The 16,085-nt window shown below is 37.9% G+C and overlaps 1 protein-coding gene across 8 annotated transcripts in view; it reads left to right on the forward strand.

Moving 5' to 3' along the window:
- PIKFYVE (phosphoinositide kinase, FYVE-type zinc finger containing) overlaps nt 1-16,085 on the forward strand; it is an 87,739-nt gene that overhangs the window by 45,806 nt on the left and 25,848 nt on the right. For all 8 annotated transcript variants that reach the window (XM_040984569.1, XM_040984574.1, XM_040984571.1 and 5 more), the window contains 7 exons: nt 23-1,182; nt 3,740-3,840; nt 5,315-5,386; nt 6,299-6,470; nt 12,652-12,830; nt 15,100-15,213; nt 15,917-16,025. In XM_040984569.1, the coding sequence (XP_040840503.1) occupies nt 23-1,182; nt 3,740-3,840; nt 5,315-5,386; nt 6,299-6,470; nt 12,652-12,830; nt 15,100-15,213; nt 15,917-16,025 (1,907 nt within the window). The remainder of the gene's footprint in view (nt 1-22; nt 1,183-3,739; nt 3,841-5,314; nt 5,387-6,298; nt 6,471-12,651; nt 12,831-15,099; nt 15,214-15,916; nt 16,026-16,085) is intronic.

A 16,085-nucleotide genomic window follows, 5' to 3' on the forward strand; every position in this document is an offset into this window, starting at 1 on the left:
CTTTTTATTTGTTTCCTTGTAGAACAAACTAAAACACTGATGTTTTTTGAAGGCTGTCCACAACACCTGGGCTGTACAATCAAGCTTAGAGGAGGCTCTGATTATGAACTGGCTCGAGTTAAGGAGATCCTGATATTTATGATTTGTGTAGCTTATCATTCTCAGCTGGAGATCTCTTTCCTCATGGATGAATTTGCTATGCCTCCAACGTTAACACAAAACACTTCATTTCATTCTCTGATTGAGGGGCAGGGTGATGAGGAGACTGTACAACAGCAACACAGCGGAAGTTCTCTCCCTCAGGATCCTGACTTCCTGCCGGAGTCTCTGACTTCTGATGAGAGCAATTTGCTGGAATCAAGGATTGTGTCTGAGAAGAGTGAGCAGGAAAACAAAGGCATCCCCGAGGCTGTTGCCTCTTTGAAGCCTCAAGAATGTGGCACAACAGCTTGCCCAGCAGGCATCCCCTGTGCTCTCTTCCAATCTGTACCAGAATCGCTGTTGCCGCTTCATGTGGATGACCCTGAGCGTAGAGCGGACAGTGAGCAGCCAGAGACTTTACAGCAAACAGATGAGCCACAGGCTCCCAGAAGCCAAATGAGAACCTTTAGAGACCCTCTGCAGGATGACACTGGATTATATATCACCGAGAAAGTCGCCTCCTCTGAAGATAAACGAAAGACTTACTCTTTGGCCTTTAAGCAGGAATTAAAAGATGTGATCCTATGTATTTCCCCAGTAATCACTTTCCGTGAACCCTTCCTTTTAACTGAAAAGGGGATGAGGTGCTCTACCCGTGATTATTTTGCAGAGCAGATTTACTGGTCACCTCTCCTTAATAAAGAGTTCAAAGAAATGGAGAGCAGGAGAAAGAAACAGCTGCTTAGGGACCTCTCTGGACTTCAGGGCATGAATGGAAGCATCCAGGCCAAGTCTATTCAAGTCTTACCTTCCCATGAACTAGTGAGCACTAGAATAGCTGAGCATCTGGGTGATAGTCAGAGCTTGGGTAGGATGCTGGCTGATTACCGAGCCCGAGGAGGAAGAATTCAGCAAAGAAACTCAGACCCTTTTGCTCATTCCAAGGATACATCCGTTATTTCCAGTGGCAAATCAGGAAGCAAAGTGGAAAGTGATGAAGAGAGAGGATTGTCCATAACTGACGCAGTATGGTCAGCAAAGGTGAGGCTGACTGCTTCTGCATGCTCATGTAAATTTAGAGCAGGTTGAAAAACTGTGCTGTGGTAGGATAAAAAGGCATGCCAAATTGCATGCAGATTTAAACACTTCTTCTGTGGTTTTTCTTTGTCTTGAGTCTCCTAGATCGAGTGTTGCTTCAATTTGAAGTAGGTCTGAAACAGTCAGTTGGATTTTGCCGTTTTAACATGAGCCCTAAGTTAAGGAAAGCATGGAGCTACTCTGTGGTGTGGGTGTACTCTGATGTGTCCTCCATCCTTTGGTTTTAGTGACACAGAGAATTAGAGATGAAAGCCTGTGTAGAAAAGCAATGTGCTTAGTAAAAAAATATTTTTTTATGTAAAGGAAAATTTCGTGCTGTTAAATAATGTTTATTGCTAATTCCAATGATGACAATTGACTCCCCCCTCCCCCCCAAGATTTCTTTATTTGAAAAGCCAATATTGCATAGAGGGAAGATATTGTCCATTTGCTGCACCATTCCTCAGATGGTACCATGGTCAAGGATGAATCTGCATGAATCCAGGAACCGGGACCTCCATCTGGATTCCCATGTGGGTGTCAAGGGCTCAGACTCTTGGACCATCTTCTCTTGATTTTTCCAGGCCAACAGTAGGAAGCTAGATTGGAAGCACAGCAGCTGAGACTCGATGCATTGCCCATATGGAATGACAGAGGTGCAGCTAAAGCCTTATCCACCAGGTGTTGCAATGCTGGCTCTGGTCTTTGTTCTTTTAATGACAAATTGAAGACACATTCTAAACACAGTGGTGATATAATACATCTTATAACAAATCTAGTTACAGAAGTTAATCTTATGAACAAATTCACTTCAAAGCAGGGAAATCTAGTTTAATAAAAAGGTCAATTTCACTGGTAGAGAAATGCTCAGTAATAGTGGTATTTACAGAATTTTTAATTTGTGAGATTAACAAAAGCCAAAGTAATAGAAGAGATATGCATAGTTAATGAGAGTTGGGAAGATCTCTTTCTTAAATGTTATATAAATATATAGAAACTTAAGTGGTAGGGAAATGTGTTCATCACCATGTATATATCTGTGTCATTAATCTTAATCTGTGCAAATTATTAAGCGTGTGTGTTTAAGGATGCTTGTATTTTCCAGGAGTGTATGAATATGCACAAGGATGTATTGAACTATTGTTTCTCATTTTGCTGCAAAAACGGATTATGTAATAACCTAGATAGAGCCCTTGACATATTAAGTGTTAAAAACAACTTCTACTTTAATATATGTGGCATCATCTTATTTTTATAAAAGCAAACCCAATCTCAGAAATACAAACTTATATTGTATGTGAATATGGATGTGTACATGAGAAAGAGACAGAAGAGAAAACGAAGGGACTAGCAAAAAAGAATCGAATGTTTTAAAACTATTTATTGAAACTACATAGCTTGGGAGAGGTAGAGTGGTCTCCAAAGGGGAGGCATTATCTGTTGCATAAACCTTACCATATACCTATGATCCAAATTTTAATGGAGCAGATGTTACCTTTGCAATTGATTACAATTGCAATTGTATGAGATACAGGTAAATAAGTATGTGAGAATTGATCTTGAGACATCTCATTTTGATATTGTATCCAGCCATCAACTCAGACTCTTTCTTTTTTTTTTTTTTTAAAGATTTATTTATTTATTGGAAAGTCAGATATACAGAGAAGAGGAGAGACAGAGAGGAAGATCTTCCGTCCGATGATTCACTCCCCAAGTGACCACAACAGCTGATGCTATGCCAATCTGAAGCCAGGATCCAGGAACTTCTTCCGGGCATCCCACACGGGTGCAGGGTCACAAAGCTTTGGGCCGTCCTCCACTGCTTTCCCAGGCCACAAGCAGGGAGCTGGATGGGAAGTGGAGCTGCCGGGATTAGAACCGGCACCCATGTGGGATCCCAGGGCGTTCAAGGCGAGGACTTTAGCCGCTAGGCCATGCCGCCAGGCCCAACTCAGACTCTTGTAAGAAAATGTTAACTAAATATATTCAGTTTTATAAAGAAGGACACATTATTTAAACATCTGCATTTTTAAGTTCAGCATAGCCTTTTTGGATTGTAGAGTATTTAGACCCTAACCTTAAAAAATTTCTGTTATTATTTTTTTAAGTCAAGAGTTACAGAGAGAGAATTAGAGATTGTCCATCCACTGCTTTACTTCTCAAATGGTGGCCAGAGCGGGGCTGGTTCTAAGGAGCTAGAAGCTTCTTCTGGGTCTTCCATGAGAGTTCAGGGGTCCATGCACTCCAGCTATCTTCTGTTACTTTCCCAGATGCATTGGTAGGGAGCTGATTGGAAGTACAGCAGCTGTGACTTGAACTGGCACCTATGCGTGTGGCACCACAGGCGCTGGCTCTTTTGATGTGGTTTTAAATCCTTACCAGGATTTGTAGTGATCTGTAATGATCTGTAATGATGCTGGAAGGTGTTACCGCAACAGTGAGCTCTGTCCCATTTAGAGGGATGCTCTGAGGTTGGAATGTGCTCTGAAGTGTAGTTGCACATGTGTTCCTTCTCTTGCAGGTGGACTGTTTGAACCCTGCTAACCACCAGAGACTATGTGTTCTCTTCAGCAGTTCCTCTGCCCAGTCCAGCAATGCTCCCAGTGCCTGTGTCAGTCCTTGGTAAGACTGTTGTCTGCTTAAACTGTTTCACTTAAGAATAATTCCCAACAACTTAAAATTGCCAATAGATGTTTTTAGGTACATGGCACACTGCCGGTCATATGTGAACTGTGTAAATGTGTGAAATATGAAATTTGTGTTTATTTGTGCGTGTAGGTCAGTGAGAGTATTTAAAGAGTCAGAAAATTGAGGTGTAGAAGAGAAATTTGTACTTAAAAAGGTGAAAAAGTTAACATACAAAGGCTAGTTTCTAAATATTTTGATGATAATATATGTGTTTAGGTAGTGTTTCCTTTCAGGCATCATTTTTTTGAAAGATTTATTGACTATTATTTGAAAGATTTACAGAGAGCAAAGGAGAGACGGAGAATTTTCTATCTGCTGGTTCATTCCCTAAATGGCTGCAACAGCCAGGGCTGAACCAGTTCGAAACCAGGAGTCCAGAACCAAGAACCAAGAGCTGCTTCTGGGACCCTCAAATAGCTTAGGGGCCCGAGGACTTGAGCCATCCTCTGTTGGTATTCCAGGGTGTAAATTGAGAGCTGGATGATCTGGGATCCCAATTGGTGGCAAAATAGGATCCCAGCACCATGGACTGAGGCTTATGCTACTGCTCCAGCCCTATTAGGCATCATTTTTAAGAGAGCAGTGAACCTTTTTTTTAAATAATGGGTTTTATTCTAAAACTTAATTCTAAATAGGTTGCTGGAAAATCACATTTTACATTGCTACAAATTATATGGTCACATATAAATATTATAATATGTTTTTATGTTACTTTTGGTTTAAAAAATAGTACAGAACATATTTGGCTTTTTCTGAGGCACTATTTCCATGAGCAAATGTGCTAGATGTTTTCATGTTTGATGTCAGGAATGCGCATTTCCAGCAGAGAGACAATAGATTGTTCCAGAAGCCTTATAGTTTTATCAGGCTGACTTCAGGTTGGGGAGCCCAGGCCATATGGACTCCTTCAGTCCATGCTTGAGCAAGAAGTGGGTTTCAATGGATAAAACCAGATACACTTATTTATGTGTGTTTACAAGTTAGTTAGAAAGTTAGGAATTTGCTCTTTTGCAAGAATGTGAGCTGCTATTTTCCATGTTTATTAAAAGTGTATTCTACAGAACATGAGACATTGAGTCCAATTTATGTTGACAGGGCTTAAGATTCTGTGAAGGAAATTATTAGCTCTTTCTAACTCAACTCAGTCTTGCTTAATTAACATTACACCTTATACATACTTACATACCAAATAGTTTTATAAGCCCATGAGTGGAAAAGGGTCTACAGCATGATTAATATAAAGTTTTTCATTGGGTGAAGCAAATTCTGTCCCATAGCCACATCAGATAGTACCTGCCTAAGTGTCTCATTGTAAGTACATTTGGTAGGTAATCAGAATGTGTGGTCTTATGAAATGTCTTGGTTGTTTGCCTTTCTTATGTCTTTAAAAAGCAGTCTTTTCCTTTAGGATTGTAACAATGGAGTTTTATGGGAAGAATGATCTTACGTTAGGAATATTCTTGGAAAGATACTGTTTCAGGTAAGGGAAGATTTCTGCTTTATGTTGCATTATGCATTTAAAATATGTATTTTTCACACATAATTGTGTATGGTTGTGGAGCACAACATGGTACTTTTGATTTTTGTATAATTTGTGTAATAATCACTTAGGGTGAGTGGCATATTTATCACCTTGAAACAAGTATTTTTTCTTTTTGGTGAAATCCTTCAAAATTCTCTTTTACATTGCATTTTTGAAATATGCACTAGATTTCTGCCTCAGTTATGATACTGTGTGATAGAAGAACAGAACTTACTCTTCTTGTCAAACCTTGGCATTGTACCCATGCATTTTTTATGTGCAGAATTGCTAACCAAAACAAACATGAGCAGTATTTCATCACATGATTCTCAGTTTCATGCCATAGATCACAGTATAATCTAGTATCTGTTCAGAGTGGGATGTTCATCCAGTATATTCCTTATACCTGCCCATCTCATTTCCCTGCCATCTTGAACCAAGACTTTTAGAATACTGTTTTTTGCAGCGATTCAAATGAGAGTAAGGGAGACATTGGATTCAGCTAGACCTGGGTTTCTGTCTTAGGGCTATCACTTGCCATTTACATGGCAAAGAGCAAGTAATTCCCGTCTATAGGGATTAACAATCTTCTGTGTCAGGATTTTATTGGATAAAATCAAATGCTTTAAAATTATTTGACAAATAAAAGGTACTTAACAAGTAGAAACTGTTACTGTGTTTGTGTTTGAAGACAGGCTGCTTAGCTGCAGCTCAGAGGAGCGTGGGTCCCTGTACAGATGGCCAGTAGTCACTGCTCCTCTATGGAGGATGCTGCCCGTCCTTGACAGTGGTTCTAATTAGCCAGTCTTTCTTATATGTGCCTTCTTTGTTTCATACTTACTGTGAGAAGGAATTTCTTGTTTGTCAAAGGCCTTCTTATCAGTGTCCTAGTATGTTCTGCGATACTCCCATGGTGCATCACATTCGGCGCTTTGTCCATGGCCAAGGATGTGTGCAGATAATACTGAAGGAGTTGGATTCTCCGGTACCTGGTTATCAGCATACAATTCTCACATATTCCTGGTGTAGAATCTGCAAACAAGTAAGTAGATCCTATCACTGTTCTTTGTCACTTATGTCTTTATTTGTGTAGTTCTTTTAGGGTAAGAAGATGCTTTGTATTACTTTATAGTTTGTTAACGTGTTCATTGCATTTTATGTTTCATTGCTATAAGTTTAGTATTTGTTTTTTGAACATTCTATTTTAGGAATTTATGTCATTACATAAAATGCAAGTGCTTTATATGGTAAAATATCTGGAGATCATATCTTGACAATTCCCAATTGTGTTCGTTTATTCATTCAACAGACATTTATTAGTACTTTTTATGTGTCAGAAACTGTGCTAGACGTCAGGAATGAAATAAGGATCAGGAATTTCTTCTGTCTTCTAATGGAAATAGTTTTATAAAATAATAACTTTAGTATATTGGGATGTTTTTATAATGAATTTGAACCTATGTTTTAGATGGTACAGGTGAGACCATGTTAAAATAGATCTCTACTGGTTTTCAGTACATTCGTGAGAAAGGAAGTTTATGTTATACATCTTTTGTGTGCCTTTCTTTAATATTCTAACTCTGGTGTAAGTGCCTAGTGCCAGTGTCATGTTTTTGAGATATAATTTTTGTTGATTATTTGAATATGTATACAATTCAGCTCATTGTTATTTGACTTATTTTAAAGTATATTGGAAAGCATTTAGAAATTGTGGATAGCAATAGTGAGGTCTGTATTAATATCAGTTGTTAATGCAAAATGAAAGTTGGCTCCTCCTGAAGCAACAAACATGAAATTATTCTAGTAGTTATTGGTCTTTATTTATTTCACTTGTTCTTATAGGTCTTTAGTTTCCATTAGATAGCTAGTAATGAGGAGTCTGTAGTAAAAGAAACAAATTTTTTGCAGCATTATAAGTTTATTTAACATTTTTTTCACAATTTTTTTTGAAGTATCCTGTATTTTGTTGCAGAATTCATGTATTTTTTAAGCCACACTTTTTATATGAACTTTTTGATAACCCATCATGTCTATGGCCCTCCCACCCTGAATGCGCCCAATCTTGTCTGATAACCCATCATAAGAAGTTTTAGAAGTTTTGATCTAAAATAACACTTTTCATTCAATTTCTCACAACTTTTTTGAATTACCTTTGTATATGAAATCTAGATTGATGGTTACAAAGTTCTAGTTTCAAGAAAATTATATATTAGCATACTTAAATACTAATAATCAGTTTGTGTAAGCCATGATAATAGAAAAATAGAAGTCATGACAAAGGAATTTAATATAAATAGTGAGACATGCAAATACATATTACTTACTAGTAGTCAAAAAAAGCCTAAATGAAAATAATAAACTGTCTTTAATAATTTATTAGCTGATAAATCACATTTCAGAGGCTTATAATTTTTAAGGTTAATATGAAAATGAGAAAATTGAGAGAAAATAAGATTTGGAGGAATAGGGTAAGGACACGTTTAAGCAGAAGATCATTAGCCAGGGCAAAGCAGAAAGGGCTCTATGGTGGGAAATAGGAGAGGATGGGTAGAGGGACACCTGGAGATCTGTGGACATGGGGAAGCAGCAGAGTTAGTGGAGTGGTATTGCAGTAATCAGATACTCTGCGATCAGTGATCAGAACTCCACCAGTGGTCAGGTGAGAAGGGGAGTTTACTGGGAGTTCAGGATGTGTACCCAGGCATAGAAAAGCCCAATCTGCTGATTCGCTTGCTCCAATCACAAGTAGAAGTAGAGTGGCAGAGTCCAAGCAGGTGGGTGCTGGAACAAGGTGGATTTCACAGCTCAGATCCTCACCTGTGCCACATTAGGTGCCATTTTGTTACTGAGGAAAAAGCTGTAGGGCTGAATCAACATCAATGAGCCATACTCATTGTACAGGTACTGAGCCAGGAGAGAACTTATGTCTGGCTCAGCTTATTTTATTGGTCTCACAGGGAAAATAGTACCAAAGTGGCATCCTGGGAGTTTACCCAAAACAGGTCCAGTTCGCCCTCAGACCTAACAGCCAGCAGGTTTCAGGCAAGACAGGCACCACTGACAATCCAGAGATTTAGGACAGCTGGTGTCTTCCTAATCCCAGGTACTGCTTGAACTTGGAGAAATGCTGTGCAGACAACAGTGCAGCTATTAGCACAGGATTAGAGGGGTTGGAAAGTGATGTGCTAGGAGCTAGAGCTATGGAAACAGTGGTGGAAGCCTTGCATAAGAGTCCCGGAATGAAACCTGGCAGAGGGAGTGACATTAAGACTGCAAATGAAGAAACAGGTACCAAACAGAATCAGCAAAATCAACCTGTAGACCAGTGGGCAACATAGGTTAGAAAGCAGCCCTAAGGAAAGGAATCTGCTAACCAAAATAGTAGTGACCAAGGGCAAGACACAGGTGCGCGTTGAATATTAGTGATGCCTCCGCCACAAAGGAGCAAGTCTTCGTCAGCCTCAGAGTTCACTGAGGAAGACATTGAGAAAAAGGGGGATAAAGAATTTTAAAAACTTGTTATAAAGCTTCTTAACAACAAGAAGCAAATACAGCAGTCCAAGGAATTTAAGGAATATGTTACATAGGAAATAGCAGCAGTGAATTGAATGAAAGCTGATATATTAGAAATTAAAACACAGTGGAACAAATTAAAAATCTGGAGGAAAGCCTCAATAGAATGAGCAAGGCAGAAGGAAGAATCTTAGAATTGGAAGACATTTCCTTCAACGATGATGAAACAACCCAAAAGCTTGAAGAGGAACTGAATCAAGCTAAGCAAAGTGCTCAAGAATTAAAGGAAACTATTAAAATATGGACCATAAGACTCATGGGAATTCCAGAAGGCACAGAAAGAGAAGCGAGGTTTAAAAATGCATTCAGTGAAATAATAATGGGAAATTTCCCTAATTTGGAGAAAGAATTGGGAAGCAAAATACAGGAGGGATGCAGAACTCCAAATAGGGTTGACCAAAGTCATCTTTGCCATGACACAAACTCTTTTTGGTTGAACACAAGGAAAAGATCCTTAAGTATACATGTAAAACAATCAGTTAATATATGGAAGAACCACAGTCAGATTTACTGCTGACCTCTCAGAGGAAACTCACAGGCCAGAAGAGAATGGAGTGACGTTTTCCGATTCTAAGAGGAAGAAATTGTCAGCCCAGAATAACTTACCTAGCAAAGCTTTCCTTTGTCTTTGAAAATGAAAGAAAATTCTTTCACAGTAAAAAGATCAAAGAATACACCTCTTGCAGTCCTGCCTTACAAGTGACACTTACAGAAATGTTCAGTTGGGCCCAGCACACTAGCCTAGTGACTAAAGTCCTTGCCTTGCATGTCCCTGGATCCCATATGGGCACTGGTTCATGTCCTGGCTGCTTCACTTCCCATCCAGCTCCCTGCCTGTGGCCTGAGAAAGCAGTGGAGAACAGCCCAAAGCCTTGGGACCCTGTACCCACTTGTGAGATCTGGATCGGCTTAGCTCTGGCCATTGTGGACACTTGAGGATTGAACCAGTGATGAAAGATCCTTTCTTGGTGTCTCCTCTGCACTGTAATTCTGAATTTCAAGTAAATAAATAAATCTTAAAAAAAAAATGCGGTCTGATGACAGAAAAGGAATAATACCTTCCAAAACCAAAAGCAAATATGAGAATGTCCAATAAAACAACAAAAGAAGTCTAAATAAAGGAAGAATCCATTGCTAAAATGACAGGATCAAATTACTACCTATCAGTATTAACCCTGAATATAAATGGCTTAAACTCATCAGCCAAGGGTCATAGATTAGCAGACTGGATCAAAAAACAAAGCCCATCCATCTGTAGCCTACAGAGACACATCTTAGAACAAAGATTTGAAGAAACTGAAAGTAAGAGGATGAAAAAAGATAATCTGGGTTAATAAAAATGAAAAATGAAATAGTGTAGCCATTCTTATATCAGATAATATAGACTTTGAAAAATATTGAAAGAGATGAAGCAGGACACTGCACAATGACCAAAGGATCTATTTAACAAGAAGAGATCACCTTTCTAGTTTCTTGTGATGCTTTCTTTTTCATCTCTAATTTCACTTGGTTTTCTCTCTTGATTTTCTTTGCTAGTCTTACTAAAAGTTTATTTTTCTCATCTTAAAAAATGGCTCTTTCTTGTTGCAATTTGTAGTTTTGTATCTTCAATTTTATTTTTGGTGTGATTTTTGTCATTTCTTGCATCCTGTTCATTTTTTAATAAATTCTTCAGATGCATTATCAGATCATTTGAAATATTTCTACTTTTTTGTAAGCACCTGTGATGTTAAAAATGTCCCTCTTGATACAGCTTTTGCTACATCTCATGGGTTTTAATATTTTTGTCTTTATTTTTATTTCTTCAGAAAAATTTCTCTTATTTCTTCAGTGACACATAGGTCATACAGTAGCATTTTTCCTTTTTTTTCTTAAGATTTGTTTTATTCTGTTATTGGCAAGGCAGATATTCAGAGAGAAGGAGGTACAGAGAAAAAGAACTTCTGTTCATTGGTTCAATCCCCAGGTAGTTACAATGGCCAGAACTGAGCCAATCAAGAGCCAGGAGCTTTCTGGGTCTCCCACGTGAGTGCAGGGTCCCAATGCTTTGGACTGTCCTTTACTGCTTTCCCAGGCCACAAGCAGGGAACTGGATGGGAAGTGGAGCCGCTGGGACCAGAATCGGAGCCCATATGGGATCTCAGTGGATGCAGTGTGAGGTTTTAGCTGCTAGGATATTGGGCTGGCTCCATTAGCATTATTTTCTTCAAGAAGTTCTTTTGATTTTCATTTCTGCAGCAATACATTAGTCATTAAGTATTATGTTATTTAGCTTCATGTTGTAAATTTTATGTTTTTCTTTCTGTTGTTAATTTAGTTTTATGGTTTTCATTTAAGGGGATGTATAGTAGCTATGTCGTACAGACTGTCATTCCCAGATGTGAAGATAAAACACATTATGCATATCTACTTCAAAATCAAAGATGGACTGCCAGTGAAACTGTTAAATATATCTTGACAGTAGGATGCTGGACTCTCTGTTATAGTCTATGCCTACAATGTCAGGATACACTTAATTAGCAGAATGGTGGACATATGACTGTTTATGAAAGATTATACCATTGTAATAATTTAGGGGAAACCAGTAATGGGGGAGATTTGGGGAGAGGTGAGAGGAAATCCCAGAGCCTATGGAAATGTATCATAAAATGATTTAAAAAAAATCTTAAAAAAAAAGCAGGAAAATTGACACTTTCAATTACTGTTAAAGATTATTGTAAACCAATATGCCTGCTTTGAAAGACAATGTAGCATAAAGTATGAGCAACCATATACATATTTGTCCCTCTGACCCACTATTTCTTATCCTTATTAATTTTATTCCAAGGAACTATTCATGTTGTAAGTATGAAAATATGAAGGTGTTCATCATGGTATCATACAAATAAGGAAAAATGTATAAAGTCTTAAGTGACATCCGAAGGGACAAGTTATTTGTAATAGGATGCTTTGTCTTTTACAAAGTTGCACATGTTTGGCTTAGTGGTTGAAATGCTTGTTCAGATAACCATGTCCGATATTGAAGTGCCTGGTTCGATACCCAGCTCCTCATTTAACTGTGTCTTCCTGTTTATGCAAGCAGGATCTGAGAGACCACAGGGATATCCTATGTAACTGTGTTGCTGCCACCCTGTGGAAGACCCTAATTAAATACTCCAGTCCTGGCCTTGGCACTCAACTTTAGCTGCTGACTGCAGTCCCTAGCAGTGCAAGCATTTTGGGAGTGAACCAACTGCTTGGAACTCTGCTTTTCAAAAAAAACACAAAAAGTTACACAACATTTCTATATGTACGGAAATTTACATTAAATAATAAAATATTTAAAATACAGTGAAATAATGACATGAGACTAATTACAAGAATGATTGTATTTGCAAATATTTACTGTGTTATTTGCTATATTATATATGTCTATTCATATTTAGAAAGAATGTAAGCATATGCTAGTGTATTGATGTTGGTGTAGGGATTGTAGGTGATGTTACTCTACTCTGTCACCACTAATCCTAACTACCTTTGAAGTTTTATTATTTTCCCAGTGTTCTTCAGTCAGAATTTATTAGATTTACATTAGAATAGGAAGTATGTTAATTGTGTTAATTTTTAATATATTCTCCATGTATAACTAGACTGTGTTTACTGACTTCCAGGTAACCCCAGTTGTTGCACTTTCCAATGAATCCTGGTCTATGTCATTTGCAAAGTACCTTGAACTTAGGTTTTATGGGTACCAGTACACTCGGAGAGCCAATGCTGAGCCTTGTGGTCACTCCATCCACCATGATTATCACCAGTATTTCTCCTATAACCAGATGGTGGCATCCTTCAGGTGAGAAATCAAAAGAACCCTGCATAAGATCACATAACCCCTTGAAACTTTGCAACATTCCCACTATTACTAATTTGAACTAATTTTTGAGTATTTGAACTTCTTGGCTAAGAGCATTCCCTGTTATTTTATTTATTCCTTACCCGAAGAAGTAGATGTGGTCACTTGTAGAGTATATAAGCGGTGGAGTCATGACGGTTTGAATTCTGGTTGGTTATCCTTTACTATGAACCACATTAACATTATATTCGCTTCTGAAAGCCTGTCAGAATTTTGGTTAGGATAGCAACTAGAATAAAGGTAGTAACATGTTTCTGATAGAACTAAAAATTCCAAGTTCAGAGAATTGATGGTTACCATTGTGATATGAAATCATTTGAGAAAGCCTTTAGATCCTGTTTTCAAAATACAGCCAAGATGTGTATGCTCTTCACCACCTCTCTCACTACCTTTTGGGACTGATTCTGTTCTTTCACTTAGATTGTTGTAGTTGCTGCGGTGAGTTTCCCTTTGGCCTCAGGGCTGTGATCTATTGCTAATGTAGCCATCAACCCAGGTTTTTTCTTACAGGAAAATCACCTCAGGTTACACTCTGCTGCTCTAGACAGTCCGTGGGTGTCTGTTTCCCTTACAGTAAAAGTCGGAGACCATTTACTGGCTGTTAAGTTCACAGGTTCTATCTGCCCAGGGCCTGTCTGCTCTCATTGCTACTATTTTCCCTTCACCATCCCCCTAACTGGGCCTCGGGGTAGGTAGATTCCCCACCTTGTGCTTAGACTTACCTCTCTAAACTGCTGCTCCGGGTATCTTCCTAGTGTTTCCTTCCTGGCTCTGCCTGCAAGTTAGTGTTCATATTTCACCTGCCCTGGCACCTTCTTACCCCATCACTCCCTACTTTCTTGCTTTACTTTTATTCTAATAGTACTAAGGATTTGATATATGTTTTAAGCATTTTAAAAATATTTGTTTATTTACCTGAGAGGCAAAGTTAGAGGGAGTTAGAGAGTGAGTGAAAGTGAGAAAGACAGACATCTGGGGCTCCCTCATGGGTGCAGGTACCCAAACCCTTAAGCCATCCTTTTCTGCTTTTTCAGGCACATTATTAGGGAATTCGAAATGATGCAGCTGGGTCTTAAATTGGTGATCCTGTGAGATGCTGACCCCCAGTATTTGTTTTGTTTCTGTCTGAATGTTGTTATGGCTTAATGTTATGAAGACATGAATTTGAACTCTTGTTTATCTTGTTATGATTTATCTTGAATTCTTATAATGTGTTTGGCATGTGTATGGTAGACCCCCCCAGGAAATCTTTCTAGTTAGAATTTTGTTTTTTTAATTTTCTTTTTAAAAAATCTTTTATTTATTATTATTATCACTTTTATTCTTTTGAATTCTGAATCTTTAGCTAAAATGGGGTGTAGCTAGTAAACAGAAACCTTCAGATGCAAAGGAATTAGACTCAGGGATGGCTCAATGGCTCAGCTGGCTAATCCAACGCCTCCCTGTACAGCATTCCGTATGGGTGCTGCTTTGTGTCCTGGCTGATCCACTTTTTTCCAGTTTCCTGCTTGTGACCTGAGAAAACAGTGGAGGATAGCCCAAATTCTAGGGACACTACATTCATAGGAGAGACCAGGAAGTTGCCAACTCCTACCTTCTGAGTGGATCAACTTTGGCCACTGTGGCCATTTGGGGTGTGAGCCAGTGCATGGAAGATCTTTCTGTCATTCCTCTCTGCATATCTGCCTTTCCAATAAAAATAAATAAATCTTTTAAAAAAGAAAGAAACAGACTCAAGAATTCTCAGGATCTGGGAATATATTGACCACTTCATGTCTAAGCTAGTTGTAAAAACAAGCCTCTTTCTTCACAGAGAAAGAGCATATCGGAGACATCAGAGGTATTTCTGTTTTTATAAATAGCCCATAAAAGATAAATGATTGTACCATATTGCATTGAAAGGATAAAGTCTCTCCTAAACAAGGGATGGTATTTTAGGGGTCCAAGCCCTTGGGCCTGTTCCATTGGCTTCCCAGGTACATTAGCAGGGAGCTGGATTGAAAGCAGAGCAACAAGTAATTGCACCAGTGTTCTGGTATGCCAGTGTTGCAGGTGGCAGCTTAATCTGCTATTCCATGGTGCTGGCATGACATTTCATAGACACAATTTTCTTTGTTGTGTCATAGGAATTAATTTATCATCATGATGTAAATCTGTTTAACATATTGAAATATCACATTTTTCTGCTACTTGTGTTTCTTTCTTTCAGCTACTCTCCTATTCGGCTTCTTGAAGTATGTGTTCCGCTTCCCAAAATATTCATCAAACGTCAGGCCCCATTAAAAGTTTCCCTTCTTCAGGATCTAAAGGATTTTTTCCAAAAGTAAGTTTTAATTTTAGTTTCTTTGATCGTACTTTTTTGTTTAGCCCTTTCTGTAATTCATAGCTACTTCAGTGTGTCAGATTTGTTCATTTAAGTGTCATTGAAAATGTCAACTTTAATTTTCAAATTGTGTATTGTATATGACAGCAGTCAACATAGATTTTCCTGTTATAGGTAAATCACTCCTGTGTTCTAGATATCCTGAGGGTTTCTTTTTTTTTTTCACTTGGATTTAAAGTCATAGACTATTTCCTAGTGTTAAAAAAAAGATAGGCATTTTATAGAATGTAAAATAGAAGGTATCAAAGTCGTATGATATTTTCTTTTGTATTTAAAAATGTTTAACAGGCATATAAAATGACAGTTGGTGAAATGTTATTTGATGTTTTAATACACGCATATTTGCATTATGAGCTATCCAGGGTTCATTGACCTATTATTTCAAACATTTAATATTTATTGTTGGTGGAAGCACTGTCTTCCAGTCTCTTTTTTCTGTAAAGAAATATAAAGCAACTTAAATTATTTGTAGTTTCCCTACTGTGCAGGATATCTTTTCAGGTCTTTTTAATTCTGAAAAATTATGTCTGATTTTTGCTTAGAGAAAACATTTTAGTTACAGTTTTATGTGGAACATATTTTTGTTTATGTGAGATAGAAAGTTTAATTCCATGCACTGAAGTGCTTGGCTTTCTCTATCAAGAGTTTCACAGGTATATCTTGCTGTTGACGAAAGACTTGCATCTTTGAAAACTGACACATTCAGTAAAACAAGAGAGGAAAAAATGGAAGATATCTTTGCACAGAAAGAGGTAATTAATTTTTTTGATAGAAATTCTAAAGTTAATTATTAACTTGTCAGAAGATTTTGA

Source organism: Ochotona curzoniae, unplaced genomic scaffold (genome assembly GCF_017591425.1).
Source record: "Ochotona curzoniae isolate NIBS_2020 unplaced genomic scaffold, NIBS_Ocur_1.0 contig_4148, whole genome shotgun sequence".
In the NCBI taxonomy this organism is placed as follows: Eukaryota; Metazoa; Chordata; class Mammalia; order Lagomorpha; family Ochotonidae; genus Ochotona; species Ochotona curzoniae.